This window comes from Haemaphysalis longicornis, unplaced genomic scaffold (genome assembly GCF_048455015.1).
Source record: "Haemaphysalis longicornis isolate Haplotype H1 unplaced genomic scaffold, Haemaphysalis longicornis Haplotype H1 scaffold_2, whole genome shotgun sequence".
In the NCBI taxonomy this organism is placed as follows: Eukaryota; Metazoa; Arthropoda; class Arachnida; order Ixodida; family Ixodidae; genus Haemaphysalis; species Haemaphysalis longicornis.
The window spans coordinates 252,067,090-252,093,991 of record NW_027526295.1 but is presented as its reverse complement, the minus strand read 5'-3'; the positions used below and the strand labels follow the sequence as shown (position 1 = coordinate 252,093,991).

General features: G+C 48.6%; 1 protein-coding gene across 2 annotated transcripts in view; it reads left to right on the top strand.

Moving 5' to 3' along the window:
• The first annotated feature begins 45 nt into the window (after window positions 1-45).
• Window positions 46-26,902, top strand: part of Fs(2)ket (Importin subunit beta Fs(2)Ket) — a 41,001-nt gene continuing 14,144 nt past the window's right edge. The window contains exons 1-15 of one of the 2 annotated variants that reach the window (XM_077700152.1): window positions 46-257; window positions 976-1,034; window positions 6,318-6,500; window positions 7,804-8,013; window positions 8,190-8,357; window positions 9,228-9,353; window positions 9,723-9,833; window positions 12,041-12,181; window positions 13,254-13,425; window positions 17,017-17,392; window positions 17,809-18,179; window positions 25,357-25,439; window positions 25,546-25,653; window positions 25,788-25,931; window positions 26,054-26,159. In XM_077700152.1, coding sequence (XP_077556278.1) covers window positions 209-257; window positions 976-1,034; window positions 6,318-6,500; window positions 7,804-8,013; window positions 8,190-8,357; window positions 9,228-9,353; window positions 9,723-9,833; window positions 12,041-12,181; window positions 13,254-13,425; window positions 17,017-17,392; window positions 17,809-18,179; window positions 25,357-25,439; window positions 25,546-25,653; window positions 25,788-25,931; window positions 26,054-26,159 — 2,407 coding nt within the window. In that variant the 5' untranslated portion in view covers window positions 46-208. The remainder of the gene's footprint in view (window positions 258-975; window positions 1,035-6,317; window positions 6,501-7,803; window positions 8,014-8,189; window positions 8,358-9,227; window positions 9,354-9,722; window positions 9,834-12,040; window positions 12,182-13,253; window positions 13,426-17,016; window positions 17,393-17,808; window positions 18,180-25,356; window positions 25,440-25,545; window positions 25,654-25,787; window positions 25,932-26,053; window positions 26,160-26,902) is intronic. The other variant, XM_077700153.1, reaches the window with a different exon arrangement.

The following is a 26,902-nucleotide window of genomic DNA, read 5'->3' as shown; positions in this document are numbered from 1 at the left end:
CGATACACCATTCGTTTCGTACGGGGAGGATTGCGGCCGCACCAATCAGCAGTGGCCTTCGGATGGAAGCGCTCTTTTGGCGTGCGCACTACCCTTGTGCGCACATCCATGTGCTTCGCGCTCGCCGGTAATGAAAGCTTGCAGTAGAGAAAAGAACGTCTTTTAAAGGGTGTAGCCTTCCTCCGCTTACCGTCGTTCGACGGCCTGGATGACCACAATGGACCTAACCACAATCCTAGAGAAAACAGTTTCCCCAGGTAACGTTTCAACGGCATGGCGGCAACCCCCGGCCAGCCATTCATGGTTTTGCGAATCCTTCTTGCGCTAAGCCTTGCCGCCGAGCTGTCTGATAGCGTTTGAATTATTTTGGCCAGTAACAATGTGCCTGGTGTCCGCATAATCCACGTCCGGCGCGTTATACTTCTGCCAGTTCTTTCGTCGCAGTCGCTGCCCTAACAGTATTTGCGGGCCTTGAGAAGCAAGCGAACGACGGCGGCGCAAATTCCCCGGGATTCCGGAGCTGGCCGATAATCGGCACATAAAGGATGCACCGCGTGTTCGCGCGTGAAAGCGTTGAAGACTCCGAAATAGCGTGAAAAGTACTTTAAATCCATAGTTCTATAATGTCAGTCCCTGGCTGGACGTCATTCGAACTAGACACCGCCCGTTAGAAAAGCGTTATCAAAAGCCAGACAGCGCGCGCGCGCCCGCCGCCGGTGCCACCCGAGCAATCCTCGGCCCTCGAACTCACTGCGTCACCGATGTTATGTGCGGAATCGCACTGCGGGCAGCATTGCCCTGCTGGTTAAAGGTCTCGATTGCCGAGAGACGTGCCTCGGTACTAGACGGGGCTAATTAAACCTTCCTGACGTCCGCTCAGCTGCCACCGGTCAGATTCCGGCGGTTGTCGCGCGCCGGCACAATCGTGCGTCGCAGATGGGCGCCTCATTCGGTTTCTCCGGCCTGCTCTTACAGACAAAAATGAATTGGAGGCAGCGCAGAACTACCTGGAGCAGGCCGCCCGAACCAATCTGGTGAGTGGAGACATGACTCATTCGGCCCCTGCATGGCTATCGCGCTTTGTTTGCTAGACATGACGTGCTTGCCGAGACGTCATGCCGTGTCCAGGCGGCAGATTGATCCCGCTCTGAACGCGCGTTCTTGTCAGTCGCGGCTGTCCGCCTTGTCCTTAGAATGTCAGACCAGTGCAGTGCAAAGTATGCTTGAAATGTGTGTTGCACGTGTGCTGTTGGAGCACAGCTGATGTGCTGTGGCGGCAAGCATGGGGGAGCTGATGTTGCATGGATGGCGGGATCGCGCATGAAAGGGTCGCTGGGTTGCATGGTCAAACCGGGCACTGCTTGATTTGGTCGCTGTCCCCTTTTTTTCTTCAATTTTTTGGATCGCAGCCGTGGGATAGACATGCATGGTTTGTACAAGTGGGTTTAGTGAACGGTCAGCCACACAAATTTGGCACGTCCGTAATTAAAAAAAAACAAAAACGAATTCTCATCAAATCGAGGCAGCTGAGGTTATTGACTTCAAGCATTGCTAGTAAACCATTAAAGTTTGCGACGCTGCTGGAAATCGTTCTTGCGTGCATTCTGTCTTGAGCAGTTTGCTTCTGCTGTCAGAAACAACAAAGCATAACCGTTAGTCTCCCAAACCTAACTAGGCACAAAAAACCCGTGCAATAGTTATAGTTAGGAAGCACTTGAAAATGAGGAGTCCTTTTGCTGAATGTCAATATATGCACTTCAGGAGAAACTACATTGGGATCACCATTCAGCTTCAGTGCTAAAATGTTTTGCCTGTTCAATGTCACCGTGGGTTCCAGTCTGTCTTGCATGAATCAATGAACCTCACTCAAGCTAGGGCTTACATGTTTCTAGACATGGACAACTTAATTGAACTATCACCGTTCCATGTAGCAGACGAGTGGTGTGAGTTAATGGTATTTTTCATTTTGATACAGGTGCCCTGTCACAAGGGTCGAACAAATAAATGATGCCATGTCCTTAACTTGATTCTTCAAATTTGCAGTGGTACATGCCACCTGTTGGCACGTTGCCCAGTATACCTGTCGGTTGCGTGGGGGAGGCCTCCGGATGTGGTCTTTGTTTCTTTTTCTATTTATTTGTCATAATTAAATGACATTTGCGTTAAACGTTGCGGATTTGTTTTTCTACTGTGAAATCATTTTACTGAAGCTATGTTGTATGGAATTTTTATGGACACGCTAAATTCCTCTTACAGGCTACATTTTATCTCCGTGGGCTGTTCTTTATTTTCAACTGGTGCAAAACAGGTTGTACAGCTTATGTATACAGTCGAACACGGATATATCGAACACGGGTATATCGAATTATTGTATATATCGAACTCATAAATTATCCCCTTGAAAATTCTGTGTAAAAGTATAGGAATTCGTACGTTTATATCGAACCGTATTTTTCCCGACATTGGGTATATCGAACGCCGCGCGAGCTGGAAGGTGCTCTTCGGCGGTCGCTGCACCCCCGATTGAGGTTGAGGAGGACGTGGAGGAAAGACTGGCTCGCGGAACTAATTCCCCCTACCGGAACGAATTCGCACTTGCCCAGTCGGGCCCCGCTACCGGCGGCCGTAGCTTTAGCGGACGGAGCCCGGTATGCTAAATCTCTTTAGGCACACAAGCCCGAACGCTCGGAAAATGTGACAATGCGAGGTAGGGATGCCCCGACTGCGCACGTCCCTTTTTTTTCGGCTGCGTACGTTCCTCGGCTTGCCGAAAAAGAGATTTTTTTTCTCTCTCTCTCTGGGTCTGTCTTCCCCCGATGTCGTCTCGGATAAGGGCAGAGGGAACGAAGGCGCTGGCGGCCTCCTCCTTCTTTTGCATTTTGCTGCTGTTGCTGCTGTTTGGCGAGTTGTCCCGCACCTTTCGGAGATCACTGTTTCTCTCAGAGATGACCATCGCGAGCGCTTTGTTGAAGTCCGTTCAGAGAGCCTTGGAATTGTTACCTTCAAAGTTATTGTGGTACGTGCGCGCTGTTCCTCTTTTGCGTGCGTATTGTGCATGGTGTGCGAAGGCGAAGCGTACTGCTGGAAGTTTCCAGTTGTGCAGCCTCCAGAAGATAGAGACCAGCGTCTTTAATTTCATTTCCTGAACGAAGAAGCAGGACAAGATCAGCGATTTTTTTTTCACGGAAATAAAGCGTCCTGTTGCGTCGTGAGTGCGGAATTAGTTGTCATTCTTGAACGAACCGATCGGTGAGTGATCGTCCGCCATAGGTGAGGTCTCAGAGCCCATATTTTTTTATATCGAATTTTTCATATATCGAACTAATTCGCGATCCCCTTGGAGTTCGATATATCCGTGTTCGACTGTATATATATAGCTGAATATGTATCCAGGCTGGTCTGAATTTGATATTGACAGAATTACTGATGTGGGCGTTTCGTTAATGCACAAATATCTTCCTACAGCAATGCCATATTTGTTATGAATAGGGTACAAATGCAGTTGAACCTTGTTAATTTGAACTCCGAGAGGACAAAAAATCTGTTGGAGTTAACTGGAGTTTGAAGTTCGTTGTATTAGCAGTACGTACAGCATTCAATACCAATGTTAGAAATGCATGCACGATAAATTAGGCCTTGCTGCATGTTCGTAGGAGTGCAATGTGCCAATAATTATGTATCGCAGAAGTACAGCATACACAACGCACAGTTCCAAATGGGAATCCGGAGAAGCAGGAACGCACTTTTGGACTACAAGATGTGGTGTGCAGGTTGCACAGACTTCAGAAACACACCCATACCCCAAGCACAGTGGCTTGTGAACTTCCAAAGCTACAGCTGGTAGTGACACGTACTTTAGCATTCTGCTCCCGATGGCACAAAAAGTATAGTCTGTGCGGACGAGCAATCTTTTCGAAATAACGGTGGTGAACATTTCATTTAAGGAAGGCTTTTCCTCATTGAAATACACTGTACTTTGGTAGGAACACTGGGCCACTTTGAATTAAGGTGGTACCAATCTGTACCAATCGTTTGATGTCGGTAACAGAAGCTGCTGGCTAAAGAGGATTGGTCCTGCACAATGAGCTAATGGGTGTTGAAATTTCAAACTGTTCATTTTTCTGTCGGACAATTCAGGAATGGTAAGGCGGCAGAACTTGCATGATGATGTCAACTGTTAATAATTTTTATCAGCTGATCGTGAAGTGCCATCTGCGCATTCAGTTCGGCAAGACTTGTCACATTTTTGCCCGGTAATCCTTCTGGTCACAGTTTTGTCAGCTGAAGCAAGAACAGAACCCATAACCACGCTGTTATACGAGTGATGCACCTGTTTGGTTTTGGTTTTACTAGGTTTAATTAGAAATAGCTCCGTTTCCAGTTCCTACTGCTCCTTGTTTGCTTGCCTTGTGGAGTTGTCCACTGGTTGGCAGTTTTGGGATGGTCTGCCAACTTAAGAATTAGATAGGTGAGGGGTACCGGGATACGTACGCAATTAAAGGGGCACTGGCACCAATCATTTGGCTTAATTTTATCGCACAGTTCACCTCCTTTACTCAACAGAATTCCCTGGCTGAAATATGAATGGCCTGCGATGCGTGGAACATACTTTAATTTGATCTCGTTTATTGCGCCAACGGAACAGCACACAGAGCGGTGTGCAGCAAATGGACATTAGCGTGATATCGCTGTGTGGCAGGGAAAAAAAGGCGACATAGCTGAGTGTCTTTGTTTGGCAGAAACTTGTGATGTCACTTCTCGTGCTGTGCGGCAAGCAGCGACTAACCTCTGGCATCTTCATGAACTGATGGCGGCGGCCGCTTTTCTGATGGAGGCGAAAAGCAAAAACGCCCGTGTGTACGAGATTTCGGCGCACGTTAAAAATCCCCAGGTGGTCTAAATTAATCCGGAGCCCTCCACTACGGCGCGCCTCATCGCCTGCGTTGCGTCGGCGCGTTAAACCCCACAATCAATCAATTCATGAACTGATGCCTGTAGCCTGAGTTACCGGTATAATTGCTCCCCAGAAAGGCACTCCTGCCGAAAGCAAAGTTGTACACGCGGAAAAGGAGCTGATAATATGGCCTAGAGTTGCAATGGAAGTTGCCATCAAGATTTTAATTGAAAGCGGTCATCAAATACCTGTCGCGATGGTAGGCCTAAACGCCTCCAGGCAGCTCAGCCGTTCAGCTCCGATGGTAGGGTGGTCTAAGCATCTCCGCCGTGTTTTTACATCTGCACTGAACAGTGAGATCATGGTGTGGTTCTGTCATATACCCCCCCCCCCCCCCCCCCCCGGGGCTGAAAGTGATGGAAATTGAAACTAACAATTGTCAGTCCAGTCAGTGTAATTATTGCATGCTCAAGTATTTTAAAGCGTTGTTTCGGGTTTGCCAGGCCATTAAGCATCAATAAAAGCAATAAAAGGGGAACATAAAAATTGGGTGTCAGTGCTCCTTTAATCCCAAATTCCTTAGCGATGGCAGCATCAAATCGTGTCTAGCAAATCTATCTTGCAGATATTGCATTTTTAAAACTCATCTGTTATGGCGCGTAAGCATTGAGGGCGGTCTTCTTAGCATTGGGGGCGGTTCTCAGGATTCATAATGTGCATGCTCCAGGCACCTTCAGACCATCATAATGAACTTACTCTACCAGAATGATCATTTCACATTTTAGTATAAGAGCACATTTTTAATAAAGGCCATACTCGTCCTGTACATATTCAGCCACAAACGGTGCATTGAATGACTGCCTAACACAGTTTTTAAGCTCTTTAGTACATGTCACTACTACTGAGAATGCAGTGAGGTACAAAGGACCTAATCTAGAGTTGCATCCAATATTTATATACTTTTCTTTGAAGCTGCTTTGAGCTACTCAAGGCCAAAGATTTCAGATAGCACCAGAACCTGTACTGGATTACTGTTATTACCTGAAGTAAAGTTGCCTCAGCTGTCTTGATTTAACCAGCATCCATATAATTGTTCTTATGTGGCATAGCAAACCAAGGGGAACAACTCGGCTGACGTTGCAGTCACCATAATCTCATTCTCTCTTTCTATCCACTGTTCTCAACATTTCCAGCTTTGCACATGTTTAAGCTCTCCCTCCTGCTTTTTCCCCGTGTGGCTGTGCCTGTCTTCCATTTTGCATTTGAAGCTTTTTTCACCAAGTTACTTTTAGTGCTCTGGTCTCGAGATTACAGCGCCATGTTACGCTGTTTCATGGGGAGCTGCTGAGCGCCTAGACTGGCGCTCAGAGCAGGTGCACGTTGCACCGACACTTGACACGGGGGCTTCCCTGGTGCGTTCCAGGCGGACTTCCTCCGTTCGCTGTCGGAGGTTCTCCAGTCGCCCAGCAACAGTGCGGTGGCCCGCATGGCTGCCGGCCTCCAGATCAAGAACAGCCTGGCGTCCAAGGATAACGATCTGAGGACCCAGTACCAGCAGCGATGGCTGTCTTTCCCCCAGGAGACTCGCATGTACATCAAGAACAACGTGAGTGCTGGATGCCTGACGGGGATGCCCCGAGGCAGCCTGCCTGCTGTTGCCTTTAAAGGGGCCGACTACAAGTTTTGTTCTTCAAGGTTTCTTTAAAAAGGTTTCTTTGTCCTGACAACTGTGATACCAATTTTATCGCAAACTTCGAACAAATATTCCAAATATTAAAAAAAAGAAAACAGATGGAGCAGTGGTGACTCCCCAGACACTTCCTGGCGATTTCTCTATGACGGCACAGAATCTTTTTTGTGCGATTGGCTCCTGCCAATCTGACCAGACCACCAAGATCTACCCGGACGATCTGCCAGACCACCAAGAAACTGGACTGGGCGATTGCAGTGGAGCTTGACTGGGCGATTGTAGTGGAGCTTCCAATTCCGTTTTATCGTACCACTTTAATGCTAACAAGTTGTTAATACACTGATAACTGTTTTTAGTCCTGGCCCATATTAATGTTACTGTAGCGCAATATGAGTTTTTTGCCATAATTTTTTTTTTCGGCTAGAAAATGTCTTGCATGGCTGGAATGGAGCTGAGGTATAGAAGGCAAGTTGTTTCAAATCGGACAACCTTGTATTTTGTCTTCATGGCCCCATTTTTTCCACCCTTTTGCATGTAGTATAACAGTGTTGTATAGTAGATGCAGCCTTTCAGGATACTCTGTTGAAATGTATTAGCACTGTAACGATGTAAACTGCTAGCTAACTCTCGTTTTGAAGAACGAAGGCCAAATTGTATTATTTTTCACCAAAGCGCAAATAGGATGCACACTGCAAATTTGTAATGGGCAGTTCTTTTATGAAGTGATAACATTTGGAAAGCTGTACTGCTACTAAAACATTTTGCTTTTTACATCTAATACGACAGGAGCTCGTAGGTCATGAATTTGCTACATTTCAGTCATGCCAAGCTGATGGTGTAATTGTTTGATGTGTCAACCATTGAAACAATTTTTTGCGGAAGAGAAAAGCGAACATTTCATTTAGCAACATTTAAGGCCACATGTTAACAGTGGTGTTTACACACACAGTCTGCCAAAAAGCAAATGTTTCCTAAACCTTTGTTTTGTGGGGTATTTGGGAGTGCCTGGCACAACCTGCGCACTTGTCTAGCTTCATCTTGTCTTGCAAGTGAGCCCTGCAGGGAATTTCCAACCTCACTGGGTAACAGAACCAGAGTGCAGGCTATCGCTACATAAGAGATGCCTCATTTGCTTGAATCTTTGTATGGTGTGTGTGTGGGGGTGGGGTTTGGCTGCCAGGTGTAACACCAGTGCATTCTCGTGGCCCCCCCCTTGCAGATCCTGAGTGCTCTGGGCACCGAGACGATCCGGCCCAGCTCAGCGGCCCAGTGTGTGGCGTACGTGGCTGTGGCCGAGCTGCCTCAGATGCAGTGGCCAGACCTGATTCAGGTGCTCACCAGCAATGCAACAAATCCAGCCTCGACGGAAATGCTCAGGGAGGCCACCCTTGAAGCCATCGGGTACATCTGCCAGGACATTGAACCTGAGGTGAGGGAGCTTCTTTGGAGGTCACTCCTCCTCGGGGAGATTTTTGTTGCATTGAAGAAGCAGATTTCAGAACGATTATAAAGTGTGCTACGACTTGTGTCTTGATACCTACTAGTTACTCTCTGCAGTTCGTAGGCATCTTTTCAACAACAGTTTGTTCCCCTTTGTCGCCACAGGTGTTGTGTGGTCAGAGCAATGACATCTTGACGGCCATTGTCCACGGAATGCGCAAGGATGAACCATCGGAGCATGTGAAGCTTGCTGCCACAACCGCTTTGCTCAATTCCCTCGAGTTTACCAGGGCCAACTTTGAGAAGGACTCTGAGCGGCACTTCATCATGCAGGTGAGGAGTGTTCGCTGCAGTGCACCATGGAATGAAACGGGCTTGGACTTTTCACAGGCTAGTAGTTTATTGGGCCCATAGTTTATTTGTCTTATCCGTCAAAAAGGGACCATTAATATCCTGCCATTTGTTGACTGGAAGTTTAGCAGATGATGCACAATTATGTTTAGCATATGCCTGAATCACCTAGAACTATACAAATAATAAAGATTGTCGGCTTTTCTTTGCCAAAATAAGGCTCATAATGTGTAGAAAAGTCGGCAAAAATCTTTATCAGACTATGCGGCTGTTGGGCAGTGCATGGGGGCCTCACATTCTTGGGCAGAGTTTTGTATCTGTTGTGTATTATTTGTACAGACGTTAGGTGTGTCTGAGTGGATGGGGCATAAACCCTTACATACGCAAACGGTGCATCTGCAGCCAGAATTGTGATAGGAGGGGAGCTTAAGAGGTGGCAGCCTGAGTGAATGGACGCACCCATCCCCACTCCGTTGTCGGGATGGAGGAAGCTGCACAAACAAAAGGGGGGGGGGGGGCACGCTCTTGGTGGCATTATAGTATGGGGGTGTTGGTGTCGCTTAAATAACACAACTTGCAAAGACTGGCATAGCAGTGTGTATTTGCATAGCTGTGATGCCACATTAGTTTTCCACATGTCATTCCGCAATAACAGTCCTGGTTATAAGAATCCTTCTTCCACATCCCATTGCTCTCCTCTTGTCCTTCCGTAGCGACTCACACTGTCGCATTTCAGCCACTTTGGTACTGCTTGAGGGTGGCGTTTTCCTTTGTATTTGATAGCCTGCTTTATTTTGGTCTCATGCCTTACTAGCGTGAGGGTGTTTGCTCCCTCCCACTGTCCCATTGCAGGTGGTGTGCGAGGCCACCCAGTCGGGCAACACGCAGGTGCGGGTGGCTGCCCTGCAGTGCCTCGTGAAGATCATGTCCCTCTACTACCAATACATGGAGCACTACATGGGACCGGCCCTCTTTGCCGTGAGTGCCTCTCCCTTTCTCTCCGTGCGATGGCAAAATGAGCGCAGCGAACTTTCACACCTCTTCAGCCTTACTACAACCATGTTCCATCATGTTTGGCTTGCTCGTTCGTGAGTTTCCTCTTTTGTATGTGCAGTTGTACCTTGAGTACTTGGTTTTTGCTCACGTTATAACACCACAGTGAAGCTGGATGGGTGTGAATGCACCCCTGTAATCAAAATTGCACGCAAATAAGGGATGAAGGACTCTGTTGAATATTTTATTTTGATGCACTAAACGGACTTTGCATGACAGAATAGTGTGTAAAGAGTGTCCCTTGACATGCAAAGTCGCGTTGTTACATTGCAGTCTCTTGTGCCCCCTTTTCAGATCACCATGGAGGCAATGAAAAGCGACATTGATGAAGTAGCGTTGCAGGGCATTGAGTTCTGGTCCAATGTCTGCGAAGAGGAAGTGGATCTATCTATTGAGGCTTCTGAGGTGGGTCCTTGGCCTGCTCCATTTCTCTCTACTGGATTTTACCACCACAGACTTCGCATCTGTTCTTTGCTTTGAAAAAGATTCTTCTGCAGAAGGAATGCCGAGGCACTTAGGGGAGGTAGTGCTGTTGAGTGCCATCTTTGTTTTTTGTTAACCTGTGCGTGTATTTTGTCATTCTGTGCATGTATATGCAACTTCGCATGCAGTTGACTGTTTCTGGCTGATATCCAGGGGCAATTGTAAGCTGTGCAGGGTGTCTAGCGACCGGGAAAACCGGGAAAAGTCAGGGAATTTTGAGCCACCGGGAAAAGTCGGGAAATTGTCAGGGAATTTTTCACTCAAGTACTACCAGTCAGGGAAAACCACTTCGGGGCCTGCCCACACTGTTTTAGAATAGGGGAAGCCAGTGTTCGAGGCCCCCAAGAAGTTGCCGAACGCAACAAGTTCGCGCTCGACGAAAGCGTGAACCTCATGAAACGTTTTCTGGTTCTTCGGCAAGCGAAAACGCGCCTCAGGTGCGCTGACGCTGCCGCGGAAGGTGCGTGCCGAGCGGCTGGCGACGGCAACATGGCGGCAGCACCGGCTGCGGAGTAGTGCAGTAGCTTATTTAGTGACACTAGGTAGCTGCAACGGCCGCGTTTGTCGCTCTTTAAAATGCTACCCAAGGCACAAACGCACTTGCTTGTGCAGGAACGGAGCCACCGCTGGCACGAAATCGTCGACGCAGCCGTGAAAATACCGCGCACGAATCGCGTGCAGAAACTCGCCGTGCGGTTCACGCAGCTCGCAGCTGGCTTAGGTTGCTGGGTGCACTTGCGCAGAGGGACGATGTGTGTGGTGATAAAATCACACGCACAACACGCTTTTTTCTTTCAGCGAATTTTAAAAGGCAGCGCTTTTCGGGGCCAATCTTGAAAGAACTTCTTTCTTGTGGCATCAGGAGCCAGAATTAGATATAATCAAAAAAGATGACATGGCTTAGCATGAACTGCATGCGGCATTTTCTGCTCGCGAAAACGCGCCGCGCACGTCACAGGCGCGCTCACGCTGCCGCGGAACCACCCGCACGCTGCGCGCGGTGCTGCTGGCGGCGGCAACATGGCGGCGGCTTCGACCGCGAAGTTGGAGCGACCGCTTCTAAGCGCTCTCTAAAATGCCGAACAAGACATGCACGAAGTTGCTTGTGCGGTAAAGGAGGTTATAATGTGGGCGGAAACGGTACTATAAAACATCATCCGCGCCGCTAGTGAAAGCGCCCATGCAATACCTGCCGGGGTGGTAAGCCTAAACATCTCTGGCGGAGCCAGCCGACTGTCTCGAGCTCTTCGAAACTGCCGCCATGAGGCGCGCGGCTCCACATTGGCGCATGTCATAAGGCTCCTCCCACTTCCGCGCGCGACGCGCGTCATTTTCTGAGCGAGGCAGAAGCTGCCGCGCGCGCGAATCGTCGACGCAGGCGTCAAAAAATCGCACGCGCAACGTCGACGTGCCCGAATCGCGTGCAAAAACGCACCATGCGGTTCACGTTGCATGTCGAGCCATGAAAATCCAGAAAAAAAGCAATAGGTGCTGGCTAAAGCGCAACTTGAAGCTTCTATCCCGCAAGATGAAATAAACTCTCTGAAGCCGTAACTGAAGGCAAGCAAACCTCAAGCTGAACGAGCAAACTGAAGTTAGTCAAAGTGTATTCTGAGAAGTAGGGCACTTGCAACAAATGTGTTTTTCCCTACGATAGAATGTCTTTTCTCTCCGCTTTTTATATGCTTCACTGACCATTTCCACAGAATGGCGCCTGTTGTATAGGTCAGGGAATTTCGACTAAAATGGTCATGGAAAACATGGAAAAGTCAGGGAAATTGAATTAGGCAATTTGCTAGACACCCTGGCTGTGGGTTATTTTAGCTTACACATACAAAATTAGTAATGCGCACTTGAAATATGCTTAGGCTTGAAGATGTCCCCCCCCCGCCCCCCGCAAGACATTTATGTTGACTGGTGAAACTTGCTTTGTCTTGCTTTCAGCAGCCTTTCATATTTTTGTTTATATCTTGCGTACACGTTCTGTAATGCAAAAGACTGAATTCCTTCTTTACGCATTGTGGTTGAAATAATGTGGACTTGGTGCCTCTCCCCCCCCTCCCCCTTTTTGGGAGGGTGGTGTGGCCCTTCTCCAACCCGCGCCTCATGGTACATGTTGTGTGTTGCAGGCCAGTGAGCAGGGCCGTCCCCCGGCACGGACATCTCGCTTCTACGCCAAAGGGGCGCTGCAGTACCTGGTGCCCATCCTGGTGCAGACCCTCACCAAACAGGTGCGAGCACGGACCTCGCCTTACACGGACACCACCACGGTGCAGTTGGCTCCTCCAAAGCGCCTCTCCTACGCTCGCTGTCTCGTCCTCCGTCCTCGGCCTGTTTTCGTCGTCGTCTCTCGGTCCTTCCGTGTGTAACTGCTCCAGTAGGCTGGCAGCTCATTTGAAAGCTTCTGTTCTACGATAAAATATGGGGCATGCCTGCAGGATAGTGTGACCTTGAACTAGCAGAGCACATATGCATGTATGGACCAGAGTAGCAGAATGAAGGGTGGACTGTGACTTGCTCGGGACTCCACAACCCCACCACTTGCTAGCCGTGCGCTGGTATTATGCAAAGACAGAGACAGTGTGAATGCTGCATCGTTAGCGGTGACAGTGGCATGGGCCTGCCTCCAGTACAAAATATAGGGCTGTTTTCCTAATCTAGTTGCTGAATTCTTGCAGTAGGTGGCCGCTTTTTTGGTGGAGGTGAAAAGTGAAAACGCCCATGTGTTCGAGCGCACGTTAAAGACCCCCCCCCCCCCCGTTCCCAGTAAGGTGAAAATTAATCTGGAGCCCTCCACTACGTCGCGTCTCATCGCCTGTGTAGTGTCGATGTGTTAAACCTCATAATTAGTCGATCGTTCCTGCAGTAGCAGTTAACATCGATTTTTTATGGCTAGGTTATTGAAAGGCCAACTGATTTAAACATACATGTGTATGTGCTCATAATTGATGCCTAGCTGCAGGTAATTATTGTGCCACGTGGGGCTGTTTGTGACTGCCATGTGCTTTGCAGACGCTGCACGTATGTTGTGTTCCATGTGAAGTAATAGGGAGCAAAACATAGGTTCGGAAGACAGACAAAAAGTGGACCGGAGCATGCAGGTTAGATACTACCGGGTGGGATTAACAGCAGTTGGGGGCAGGTTGGTGGAACGAGGTTAATGAACTCTGGGACAAACTACAGATTCAGGGGAAACAGAGGAGTGTAAGGGTATGACTGTGATCGAAGGTAGGGAAAGCACTAGAATGCATGGCAATGGGCGATTCTGTCCATGACAGCCTTTCGGCCGGATCGCATTTGACGTTTGTTGCCCCCCACTTCTGTCCCTCTTCCCCCTTGAAGGAAGAGCACGACGATGAGGATGACTGGAATCCGTGCAAGGCGGCTGGTGTGTGCTTGATGCTGATGGCCAGCTGCTGTGAGGATGACATGATTGCCCACAGCCTGCCCTTTGTGCGGGAAAACATCAAGCACCCCGACTGGAGGTACCGAGACGCCGCTGTGATGACCTTTGGTGAGCACCCGACTGCACGCTTGGCTTCCCGCCTCTAGCCCCGTGTGAGTGTGTATAAAAATAGTGAGAAGGCCTTGCATCGGCCCATAGGTCCACATGGCATTGACAGTGATAGCCGTGTTGTGTCCCGGTTCTGTGAGGCGCTCTTTTTGGCTGTAGGTGTAACGTGGGCAGCCATAGCTTCCCACTGCTGTGCTTCTCGCAGCCAAGCTGCCACTTCGTCACCTAAATTTTCTTAACTTTCGAGTTTTGAGGTTTGTTGTAACTGGTGCTTACAAGGCCTAGATTGTTCAGTGGGAATGGGCAAGTAATAAGTGTGATTGAATATTGAAAATGATACCCTATACAGTGGAACCTTGATGATACATCCTTTGGTTTACGACGACCCGCTTCTTACAATGGATCACCGCGGTCCCAGTAAACTCCCCGCAGAAACAATACATTAAAAGCCCCAAATATACAATGCTCGGGTGCACGTGGTCCGCTTCATACGACTGACCCTGGAGGGCATAAACTGGAGTTTTTCCCATCTTTTACATTGCTTCGCTGCCTCGTCCCGACCGTTGTTTATTCTTAAACACCGTTTGATGCTGCTTGATGTGCAAAGGTCCGCAGGCAAGTCAGACCACTGGCTGAACAGACGCAAACAAGCAAGCAGGTACTGGCGGGTGGGAGTTGATTTAACCTTGGACGGCCCCACACAGCAGCAGAACACTAATGCACCAGCCGCGAATTTGTAGCGCCCATCGAGCCAGCGTTTTGTGAACACACAACGTTGTGCGATTCCCCACAGCAGTGACCGAACACCCGCTTTCCTCTCCCACTTGATCCACATCACTCTCTCCCCCTCTATTTGCCCTTTGCTTATCTGTGTCTTTCAAAGCTGCATTGTCGCTCTGCTCTTTTCTTTTGCACCTTTTTTCTGTCGCTGCCTCGTACGATCATTCATTTCGCTTGGCCTTGGCAGTTTCACATTCTTGCCTTTTCCCCTTGCAATTTGCTTGGCCGCATTGGCCGAGGTGCGGGGCTGGCCGGCTAGTGCAGATGCCGAGAAGGGGAGGGGGGCACAAAATAGGCGTTTCTGTTTTTTATAAACTTTGGATTTTCGCTGCGAGAACGCGCTAAATATAGCAGTTTAAAGGAGTACTGAAACCAAATTTAGAGACCTAAAAAAACGATATAATTGGCATCAGTGGTTTGTACAGATGCTTTACAGAGATTTTTGCAGCGGTCAGAGGCTGGAATCGCATCAAAAATTGATTTTAATTGTTCTGGCTGCGGGCTACTACAAATTGGCAGCACTAGCGAAATCTCTTATGGGCTTGACAAAATGTCTTTTGGAGCTTCTGGCCGGTTCATGGTGACGTCACATAGTTGTTTTCGGAACCGGAAACGAGGCATGGGTGTGATACCCGTGATACCTTTGCGAGCAAGGCTTGTAAACTTTGCACATGGAGTTTTAGACGTCTTTGCTCTTCAGTTCGTGGCCAGCGCATGGTGTTCCCCTGCACTGGTGCCGAAAACTGTGTGGTGTCTTGGCTGAGCGGCCTGTGTGCGTCGCCGAGCACGCCATAGTTTTGTTATGGCAAGCTCACAGAAAGCGAAGTAAGTATTGCTCAGCAGAAGCCTATCTGAGCAGATTGATGGACAGCGCCAAGATGCCTTATTTTCCACGTGATGACGCGCAGCTCAAAATGTGGATGGAGTTCGCGCGCCGCCGGCCGTGAGAACTGGTCAACAAAGCAGGCGAGCAGAATTTCCTCGCTGTGCTTCTTGGATGACTGCTGCCTGCAGAGCCCAAAGTTGATGGAGGATCTGCAGTACAATTGGAGTGAAAATGATTAGGCAGTTTTAGAATAGAGGAACCCGGCGTTAGGGGCCCCCAAGAAGTTAGGGGAACCCAACAGCAACGCGCTCGTGTGCGGCGAGTTTTTGAAGAGGGGCGTCCCCAACAGCCCACAACTGGCTTGCATTGCTCGGGTCGGCTTGGGTAACGAGAACTTTAGGCTTAGCATCGTGGCAGAAGTTTGATCGACAATCTCTCTGCAGCTGCGAATGGCAGTCCGTAACACAACTTTTCACCACACTATCATCCCCTTTCTTGCATGTGTAACTTTATTTTCACCATAATTAAAGTTGAACCCCTTTATAAGAGACACGTACCGGGGAGCAGTTTCTGTCTCTTATACGAGATGTCTCTTATAAGCAGGGAACCACGTTGTCATTTACTAATCAGACCCTAGTTCAATGTGGGCACCGTATGACTAAAATAAGCTCAAAAGAATGCTACAGCATGTTGCAAAAGATTCATTGTAATGTATGTTTGGCTCCCAGAATTTATAAAGCAGTTCTGAATCTGTGTGCTTCATGACTGTATTTACAGTTTTTTACAACCGATTCTACAAGCTTTTTTTCCCTTTCATTGTTTGTGGAAGATGAATCGTACACGTTGAGTTAACAAGCCTGATGAATAGCCAGAGCGCACAGCTTCTTCCGCTGTGTGGTGAGGCTATTCATTACGCTGGCAGGACTCCACGTCTGCGATGCTTCTTGATTGGGAGCTACGTGAGTGGGAGAGCCCGCATGTGCGGTCGCGCTCCAATGGGTGGCAGTAAGCTTCAACCACTTCTGTAAGTTGCATTTCCATTGGCAGCGCTTCTCATCGTGATTTCACAGCTGACTGAACCACTGTGTGTTTGCTGAAGTTATAATAAATCGCGACTGCAGGCGTCTGTCGCCCACCTTCGTTTCCACAATGGAAGCAACTGCAATTAGTGACTGGTGGCACTGCATCTGAAGGTAAAATGTCTGTTACAAGCGAGATTATTGATTACAGTTCAAGGATGACTTGTCCCTAATAACCAACTGTCTTCTACATCCGATGTCTGTTATAACAGGTCAATTTAATGGGAAAGATAGGGCAGCCAACCATGTGGGTGAATAGTGTCTCTTATACCCATTTGTCTCTTACATCCATGTCTCTTATATCGAGGTTCAACTGTACCATTTGAGCAATCGGTGACTAAAGCATCTGCTGTGGCCTTTTTTTATTCTTCCGCGCAGGTAGCGCCATCCTTTGGCTGCTCGCCACACCGCGCGCCGTGGTGCCCAGTCAGACCGTTGAACCTCCGCGGCTGGTCAGCGTAGGCTTAGCATTACGGCAGATATCTGATTGCTGCTTTTAAAATCGGTGCTGATAACAATCCGTGGCACAATTTTTCACCACACTAACATCTACTTTCTCGCATCTTTTTAGCAATCAGATAAAGGACCGGTAAAAAGCGCAAAGGCTCATGGGGACATCTTCTACTCCCGCCACTTCCGGTTCGAGGTCTCCTCGCCTCTGTTACGCCGGCGGCTTTCATGCGTGTGTGTGCCTGTTGTTTCGCAAATGTTCACAGCAAGGTTTCACAGGTGCTCACACGTCCCTTTGAAGAGTGTTTTCCTTTGGGAAGAAAAGTGGGCACGGTGAAGCCTTGTGTGCATTGAGACACAGAGGAATCATAGGTGTATTTGTTGTATTCAGTAGTGGGGTCAAGTTTCAAGTGAGTGCACCGGGTGGTGACCTAGCGCTGTGCCTGGTCCGCGCAGGCTGCCTGCTGGAGGGCCCCGACCCGGCCATCCTGAAGCCCCTGGTGGAGCAGGCGATGCCGACGCTGATCGAGTTGATGTGCGACCCGAGTGTGGTGGTGCGCGACACTGTGGCCTGGACCATTGGGCGCGTGTGCGAGATCATCCCTGAGGCGGTCGTCTCCGAGAACTACCTTGGGCCGCTGCTGCAGGCGCTGGTCAAGGGCCTCGGCGCCGAACCCCGTGTGGCCGCCAACGTCTGCTGGGCCTTCAACAGCCTGGCCGAGGCCGCCTTCGAAGCCGCTGACACACCCGGGGACGGCTCCGAGCCGGAGACCTACTGCCTGTCCGAGTACTTTGAGGTCATCGTGTCCAAGCTCCTTGAAACGACCGAGAGGTGAGCTTGTCCCAGTGTCGTTTTGCACCCCAACTCGGAGGAGCCCAGAATTTCAGAATGGAGCAAAGTGAGAAGCACCGCAACTCATTCGAAGCTAATCATTTTCTTTCAAAGAAAAAGAGGGAAAGATGTACAGGCTGGGTGTGTTGGTATTTGAGTTTGGAGGAAGCCGATGCACATGAATTGGCAAGCGGGGACACGCACAACGGGGTGTCTTCCCCGGTCTCAAGGTTGTGTTTTATGTGCGCTAATTTTCTTCCAAAATGAAAAAGGGTGCAGCTTCCATGCGGCTTGAAAAAACCAAAGCTCGAATGCTTTGAAAGCTGGAAGCAAAAGAGATGGCCGCTTTTGTGAGAAGCGGGTACAGGTGGAGAAGGTAGCAACCACGTGCCTCCTCTCTCTGGTGTGCGATGCAGGGCGGACGGTGGCCAGGCGAACCTGCGCAGTGCGGCGTATGAGGCGCTCATGGAGCTGGTGAAGAACTCCCCACGCGATTGTTACGTGTGGGTGCAGCGGACGACAATGATAATCCTGGAGCGGCTGCAGCACGTGCTGGCCCTGGAGGGCCACATCCAGAGCAGCTCCGACCGGGCGCAGTACAACGACCTGCAGTCCCTTCTGTGCGCCACCCTGCAGAGCGTGCTGCGCAAGATGACCCTGGAGGACGCCCCCAAGATCTCCGACGCCGTCGTGGCCGCCCTGCTGCAGATGTTCAGCTCCAGCTCGGGCCGCGCTGGCGGAGGCGTGCAGGAGGACGCCCTCATGGCCGCCTCTACCCTCGTCGAAGGTGGGTGCTGCTCTGTGAAAGTCTTCAGGGATGTTGCCTGCTAATGCTACATTGGGCTAGTAGTGTGCTGAGACTGGGCAAAAGAAAGCGGTACCCTATACTGGGCAAACCTTGGGCATGCGTCTTGTGTGGCATCCTTTTGTTTCACAGTAAAACCTCATTGATACGTTTGAAAAAAAAAAAAAAAAATGCCAGGGAGAAACGAACTATCCAGAAAAACATACTGTCTGGTAAGAAGCCGACTACAGGGAATTTTCAATGTTCACAGTTGAGAGCGTGCTAACCGGGAAATGGGAAACAGAGAACATATCAACGGGGTTCTACTGTGTTATGTGACAGTTGAACCCGAATATATCGAACCTGTTTACATCGAATTGTACTGTATATCGAACTATTTCTGATCACGGTATACAGTCTACGCCCGTTACAACGGACCCTCTGAATCCGGAAAAAAACGTCCGCTGTAGCCGAAGTATGCAGTATCCGACGGGGGGGGGGGGGGGGGTGCTATGAGCCCTACAGTGGGTACTTTGACCGATATTGCATGCATAGTACATACACTTTGTTCTTTCTACACGCCTGCAGCACCTCTGCACAGCGTTCGCGCGAGGGCAAAGAATCGCGTAAACACCGTTTCCAAAACTTAGCACCGGCACTTCGAAAAGGCCTAGCGCATGTGGTCAAGCGTGTAAAGACGCAAGATGAGCTGAGCAAATAACACAAGAATATAACTAGGCGCAATTATAAACCAGCTATAAAACATCAGTCGTGCCCATCAGCATTAGCTAGGCTCTTTTAAATCCCCTCACGACGAGGCAGGTTTTCCCGAAACCGTTCGTCAAACAAATCGGATCGCTGCCTGACGTTCCCTCAAGGCAGATTCCACATTTTTAGCGATTTTATTCTGGTCATTGAAACAGATGTAATGAAATAATCTGATGACGGTCAGCTGTAAAATCGAAAGTTAGACCAGTTGGACTGCGCACGGTTACCGGCAGATTGCACACAATGGATGGGGAACAACCCCTACTTGAGGCATTTCTTACCTTTTTCGCCGAACGGAACGGGAACGATGCATGCGTGGGAATAATAAAAGCCGAACTTCACTGAACCCGAGTTTTTTATTACATAAAAAAACTGACGAGGGCAGACTCACCTCCGAGTGCACCACTTCGAGTATTCGATTGCCCTGTTTTCAATCTCACCGGAGTCGCGTTTATCGGCAGCGGCCTTGTTCTTGACGGTACAGCGGACACTGTGCTTAGACAGGCCTGTACTTCTGGCGATGTCAGCCTGTTTTTCCTCGCGTTCAACAGCGTTAATTACGCTTAATTTATCCGACAGTGAAATCAGCTACCCTACCGCTCATGCCGCTGGTCGCACAAAAAAAAAGCCACTGGCTTGGCTTGGCTGCGCCAACGACCCGGCTGCCAGCAATGTTGCCAGACATAATATTTTTCTTGCCAAAATAAACGAAAAAGCACACCGGGCGCCGGCCCCGCGGAAGTCCGCTATAAACGTTCAGTCGAAACAATTTTTGCCTAAAATTTAGTCTGTTGTAGCCGATAGTCTGCTCTAGCCGGGTCCGTTGTGAGCGGAGTGGACTCCATTTAAAATGCATGGGTACCAGACAAACCAACAGAAATGGTCTGTTGTAACCGAAAGTCTGTTGTTGCCGGATCCGCTGTAACGAGCGTAGACTGTATTTGCAGTGAGAATATATAGCAAAAATTGCGCCTATATCGAACAAAAATACCAGCGACACCCAATACATCGAACACCAAATGCTGCAGAAGTGCCCCCCTAAGTTGGCCCTCCCTCACGCCGGAGAAGTTCCGCCGGAACACCCCTAAAAGTTTTTCAGCCTGGCCGTTCACGGGCAGTGGCAGCGGGCGGCTCTTTCCCCTTTTCACCTCGCTCTTCCTGTCGTGACTGCGCTGCCACAACGCGTGAGGCGAGCCATCGACACCACAAATGAAAAAAAATAATACTGACCTGTCCACCATGCTCTTTTTTTCGTTCGTTGTGTTTGCGTCGTTCACGTTTTGTAGGCCTTTTCTGAAGTGCAGCTGTGGTGGCTGGCGCTAGTGTCGCTGAATAGACTTTTTTGACGGCTCAAGCTAACGCAAAGTGGCCAAATTCGCCTTTTGCTGTGAAGCTCGCAATCATAACTCGAGTCGAACGCGATGAGAAGTTGACGTCTCCCCGGTGCACAGGATTTCCGAGCACCATCAGCGCGATCGGCAGGCAGCTCACATTAACCTTCTCGAAAGAGCTTCTGAAGAAAGCGCTCGAAATAGCTTCAAATCTGCCGCTTGTGTGTGCCAGTGATGACTGAAAATCCTTAGGAGTGCAACAAAGCTGTTGCCGAAGTGTGGAGCGAGCTGTAGGAATTTCCAGATGCCGTTGCTGGATCAACGGCCGGCGAGTTTGTGTGCGGGGATGGTGGGGTTATGACCATGGGAGAGTTTGTAAGACTACATTGCTGACATCGGACAAATTACAAGTGAAAAGTGGATGCAATGAGGGAAGCACTCGCACGAGTCTGGCGCTGCTTCGCAAATGTGCAAGGTTGTGGCCTCAGTTGCCAGACTCTTTATAGACAGTGTGGAGAATTGCATACTGTCTTAGGCAGCAAGGTTGTTCAAGCAGAATATACAGCACTATCTCATGCGAAAGCGGGGCAGTTTCATCAATAAAGTGTTTTTATAAGTGGTATGTGCTTTTGTGACGTCCAATTCCTTAGCTTACTTATATTGAACTGATAGGTGTTTCTTTGCGAGTTCGATATAACTGAGTTTGACTGTAACACACAGTGAGGCTGGGCCGGGGCCTTTTTCTGGTTTGATTTAGAACAAACAATCGGTGCCTTGCAGCTGACCTTTCGGTGTGCTTGAAAGGTTCTTCTGCCGTCTTCGTGCATTGTGCAAATTGTAATGGGTGGGGAATACGGGGGTGCTAAAAAAGGGATGCCTTGTGGCTTTTGGCAAACATGACTGATGTTTTGGCTGCACTAACTGCAAAATATCAGGCGAGAACAGCATGCATTCCTGCTTATTTGGCATTTTCTAGTACATTACCATGGTTATGTGCTGCTTTGTGGGTAATGTAACTTGGGCTTGTGCTCCAAGTAATTGATTGATGCTGATTGGGTGAAATGATTGGGTCAATTAGCCGCTATATAAAGTGTTGTCGAGTGCACCTATGCGGTTGTGTGCCCCTGTCGGCGGGCTTGATTCGAGTTGCACAGGACATGAATGCTTGTGTGGCTGAAGGTGTGCGAGTGTCATCATCCTTTTCCTTTCGTACTAGGCTTGTGCGGATAACGTGCTTTCGGTTCGAAGCGAATAGTTCAAATAGATAAGGCGCTGAAACAGGTGTTAATAATTTCATTAGTCAGACAAACTTAACTTCTCCAACATGTAATTTCTTCATGCTGTTTATTTTTACTCATGAAAATACAAAAAAATATCTAGGCTGTTTCACAAGCTCTCTAATAGTTACAGGAGTCTGCTGGGACTCCCAGCAACGTTTTTCGCGTTTACTGAATACAGTCGATCAACTTATAACGATACTGTGTATAGCTGTACCGGATATAATGATGAACAACTGTGGCACCGTCCATCTTCACACACGTTCTATGGTAAAGTGCACTGCTTATTGCAATGCTCCAGTACCGCGATATTGGGTATAACGTTTGAATCAGTTAGAGCGCACCGAAAATACCAGCTGCTAAAGGCATTCGCCGCGAGGCGCATTGCGGCTCGGTCCCTTCTACCCCTCAGAAGATGAGTCAATTTCACCGCTTACACGGAACGAGAGGAAGGGGAGAGCAGCTTTCCTTCTGAACACCCCTCCCAGCGCCACCACTTCAACATTGTCCCCGTGTTCGCCTAAGTTTGCTTGTTGCGGGCGCACCGTTTTGAATTTGACTTGGCACCTCTTCAGTTGCCTCTGTTCTTCCGTGGAGGGCTTTCAGGTCCGATGCCTTACTGAAGAGGCAATCGTTGTGTGGATACGTGCTGCGGAAAGTGCTGACAGTGATACTCGGACAACGCGGTTGCGCAGCCTACTCGGATAGGGCCTTCACAGGAGGCCCAACGCATGATATAGCCCCTCAGGGACTTCGTTTTCCGCCAAGGACTTTTCGCTCAGCTCTGTGAAGCACCTATAAATGCTCTTGAAAAGATGTGCGCCAGCTTCATGTGAAGCAAACAAAGCCCACAGACTATGGTATCTTTTCTGCAAATAAGTAGTAGTACGACCTTGCTTGCATGCAAATACAATGTTTTGATCTCTGTTATGGCCTTTTTTTTTTTTTTTTTTTGCGCAACCCGCTTATAACAATTTCGGTTATAACAATGGGTTTACCTTGGCACTTGGATATTGTTTTAAGTGGACTAGACTGTACTTATATTTTTTCTAATATTGATATTCCAATCGAAGCATTAATTTTGAATAGCCCTTTATTCAATTATATATTCAAAACAGCTGAATATTCGCACAAGCCTACTTTCTACCTCTTCCCTCCCTTCATTATTATAGGGGCTTGGTCCGTCACCCATGTTTAGGGCCATGTTGAGGTTTCACGTTTGTCAGCCCCAACATCAACCTTAATGACTTGCCAAGCTACTTCATTCATTGTAGGCAAAGCTGCACGATCCGTTTGACGGCGTTGGACCTTAAGGGGGGACGTGGCTTTCAAAATCAACTTTTTTATTTCTTTGTGGATTTTGATGAAAATTGGCACAGCAACTGGAAATGCTTCTGTGATAACACCATAAAAATTTGAAGTTAATATTTTGATAACTTTTTTATGTATGAAATTTTCATTCTGTTCCGCTTGTACCGAGCTTGAGCGGCTTATAAAACACGATAGAAAACTTGTTCGAAGTGCTTTGCATTCCCAAATGAATGGACGAGGTCGTGACAGTTTTAGAATTTTTTTTTTACAACACAATGTTTTTTAGTTTTCATTTTTTTAGAGGTTAATGTGCAACAGGCATGTCAACTGTGAACGATTATTTGAATAAAAAAATCACAAAAAACAAATCTGGAAAACTAAAAGTGTCACGACCTGAACAGTTCATCAAGGAATGTAATGCAAGAAACGGAATCAAAATAGACCCAGCGGTCACGAAGAAATCCCTGGGACAAGCGACACAGGTGGCAAAAAAAAAACTGTTTTGAGAAAACGGCTTCCGAAGTTGCAACATAGGTTTCACATATCAAAAGTCGTCACGGCTGTAGCCTTTCATGTCTTTTTGAACATGGGGCTTCTGGAAGGCCTTGCCTTGAAATTGGAGTGCCTTTTCAGCCTTTCTCTTTCCAGAAAACATCATTTTCAGCTCCTCCGTGAAGAGTACATACCCACCTTTGCAAACCAAACGGAGGGGAGATGGGTTTCAATGGGCTTTCAATGCAAAGTAGGTTAGTTGGTTGGCTGTATCGCACTGGACAACCTCCTTTTGCAGTGTTGTCACCATGGCAACAAGTTAAGCATTTTTTAAACTTAAATTTGAACATTTTTGGCTTTTTTTTCATGTTTTATCTTGCCTGGCACTGCAACTTCGTACTCATAGTGCAGGTGTTCATTGCCAAAAGTTTGCATACCACAAGGTTGAAAATGAGCTACTTTGAAGTTTGGTAGAGTATTCTGCATAACTCCCAACTTCAATGCAAGAGCATATTTTTTTTACTACTTTTGACATTCAAGGCATCCAATATTTCTCGCAGCACAGCTAGTATGCCCTGAGCAATGGTATCAATAATTTCCCTAAAAAAATCACTGTTAAATGCTGCCACAGTAACGTACATTTTTAACGCAGAGAGCATATTTTTATTCCTATATTACTAAACCTGTTTGCATGAAAATTACAAGTGCACGGGAAACGTTGCGCAAGAAAGGCGATATGGCTTGCGTGCATCGCAGCGCACGCTTACCGCGACATATCGAGCTTTGATTATACCTGATATGGCTGGTCAGGTCGCTTTTAAGATTAAAACTAACGTCGCAGGCATTAATTACAACTACTGGCGTTCAATCGTAACCGGTTGCCCAGTCATGTGATGCTCCAATGCGCGTCGGCTATGCCGTGCGCGCCGCAGCGTTTGACGCGTCGACCGTTTCTTTCTCAAGGCTAGCGAGCCCACAGTCAAAACACAGCAATAACTAAGCGTGTAAACATCGCAAATCCGACTAAAAGTTCACTTCACGAACCGCTATCGCAAGCGCGCACACCGCGTCACCCTCCGGGGTCTGGTGACGGTAGAGTCACGGGCACCACGAAACGTTCGATGACCTCCGCCTTTCGAGCCACACAACTTCCCGTAATCTGGCTCGTTATCTCTGGCATTCCCATCGCGATAACGTCCGTGTTGAATACCACAGATTGAACAGAAACTCGGCCGAGCGAAGCGGCGAAAATGAACTCAATCCGCTCGCTACGCAGCTCAGGCGGCCGCCATCTTGCGTTGCGCCCGCGACATCCAATCAGGAGGGTCGTTGTTCTGTGCCCCGACCGGAGGACCAATAGCGCTTCAGCATCTATTTCTAGCTTCGTTTGTGCGTCGTTTCTTTTCTGCCGTTTGTGCGTTTGTGAATGAACGAAGATAAAAGAGACGAGCGGAACGGGAAAGACGATCGCTCGGCCGATCTAACCATATCAAAATGGCCGCGCTCGGTGGCACCGTTGCGGAGATAGAGCGCTCCGAAAATTGCCGTTTTTTCGCCCTTTTGCGCTGATAGTTTGTCACCGCGCCTGACAAAAGTATTTTTTTATGCCACTTTGCGACGCTTTTCAGCGCAAAACTTTGCAGACGCACAGAATAGGAAACATAGAAGCCGAATATGTGGGTTTCAAAAAAACGATGTTTTGGTCATTTTTTTGAAGTTGAAAGCCGCGTCCCCCCTTAAAACAGTACGTCAGGCCTTACATCACGCTGGTTCATACGAGCTTCACCTCTCTCCTGTTGCGCTGCCAGAAATTTGTCTTGCCCATTAGCAACAGTGACGCCTTGCTAATTCTTTGTCTTAAGTCAGCGAAATGAATGGAGGGAGGCTACGTTTTTTCGCACTGAAATGAAATTTTGTTCATGTGTCACAATTTGTTATGGCCCCGAGTCATGCCGTCATTCCACACCCCTGACCTTTTCTCTCTCCTGTGTGTCTGTGCAGTTCTGGGTGACAAGTTTGTGAAATACATGGAGGCCTTCCGACCTTTCCTGGCCATTGGCCTCAAGAATCACGCAGAATACCAGGTGCCTTGTCAACACTTTGTTGTCTCTGGAGTGTGTCCAGCTGGTTTTTCGATGGCCAGTGCTGCGAGGACTGCTTCTATACTGAGCGTCTTTTGTTATCGTGCAGGTATGCTCGGCGGCCGTAGGCCTGACGGGCGACATCTGTAGGGCCCTGGGTGCCCATGTGCTGCCCTTCTGCGACGATGTCATGACCATGCTTCTGGAGAACTTGGGGGTGAGCATCTGCTGACAGTGTGATGTTTTTGTTGAAGGTCTACGCACCTGACTGGCTGTGGTTTTGGGGCTAGTGGTTGCCACGTGTCGGCATGTGCGAGTGAGTGCGCTTTTTTGTGCTGTCCCCTTCCCCAGAACAACAATGTGCACCGGTCGGTGAAGCCCCAAATCCTGTCTGTGTTTGGTGACATTGCACTAGCGATTGGACCGGAGTTCAAAAAGTTCCTGGACATTGTGCTTCAGACCCTGGCTCAGGCGTCTGTGGCCTATGTCGACAAGGTGAGTTGGCGGAGCGCTTGCATGTTGGCTTCTGCCCCTCTTTCCCCTAGCTGCAAGATTTGGTCGTTTGACCTGTTTGCTGTTGCGCGGCGGTGTTTCACGCTGTTTGTGCCTGGGTGCAGCACGACTATGAGATGATCGAGTATCTCAACGAACTGCGAGAGGGCTGCCTGGAGGCGTACACGGGCATTGTACAGGGGCTCAAGGGAGACCAGAACTCCCCAAGTGGTAAGTGGTCAAAGACTGCTTCGAGTGCTGACAGCAATATAGTGAGGTACTTTGGGGTGCACGTTCAACTCGGAAGGGGGTGCATGGCAATTTTTGGAACTGGCCTGTTCCAAAAGTACCGGTGTTTTTCGGCCTGTTCACCCGAAATTATCGGCCCGTCAAATTTTACACCTTGGGAGTACGCACTTCGGACGAAATTTTAATCAGATCGACCCTAGCTCGAATTGGCAGGATTTTGAAGCTCTAACTGCACTTTTTTTTCCTACTTGTAACACTTGTTCTACTAATGCAATTGCTGCCATTTTGGTCCCTTTGGTGCCTTTTTTTCAGTATCTCGCTGTAAGCTCATTATTAGTTCTGCAAAAAGGCGTATAAAAAGGGCAAAAAATACTGCCTTATTGGCTGTCGAGTGTGCGTGGCCCACAGCCACTTCATCGGTGGTTCTGCGTGCATCGGTTGCTGACTGTTCTCGCGAGTCCGCTTACATTGGGGGGGGGATATGCGGTGACGTCAATGTTGGCTTGAGGGCTCACTGGGGACCAAAGTAGCAAGTTGCTGATTTGAAACTTCGGGAAACGAATGGCTGTACTTGCAAGTATCAAAAGTGCTAGTTCATTCTGCGCCTCAAATCCCGGTAATAGGTAAAGATGTTGCTATCAAGAATGGGCTTAGTGGACATGCTGCCTTCTGAGAGCATTGTCTTGTGCTTACCACTGCGCAGAGATATGACTGCTGTTTATCAC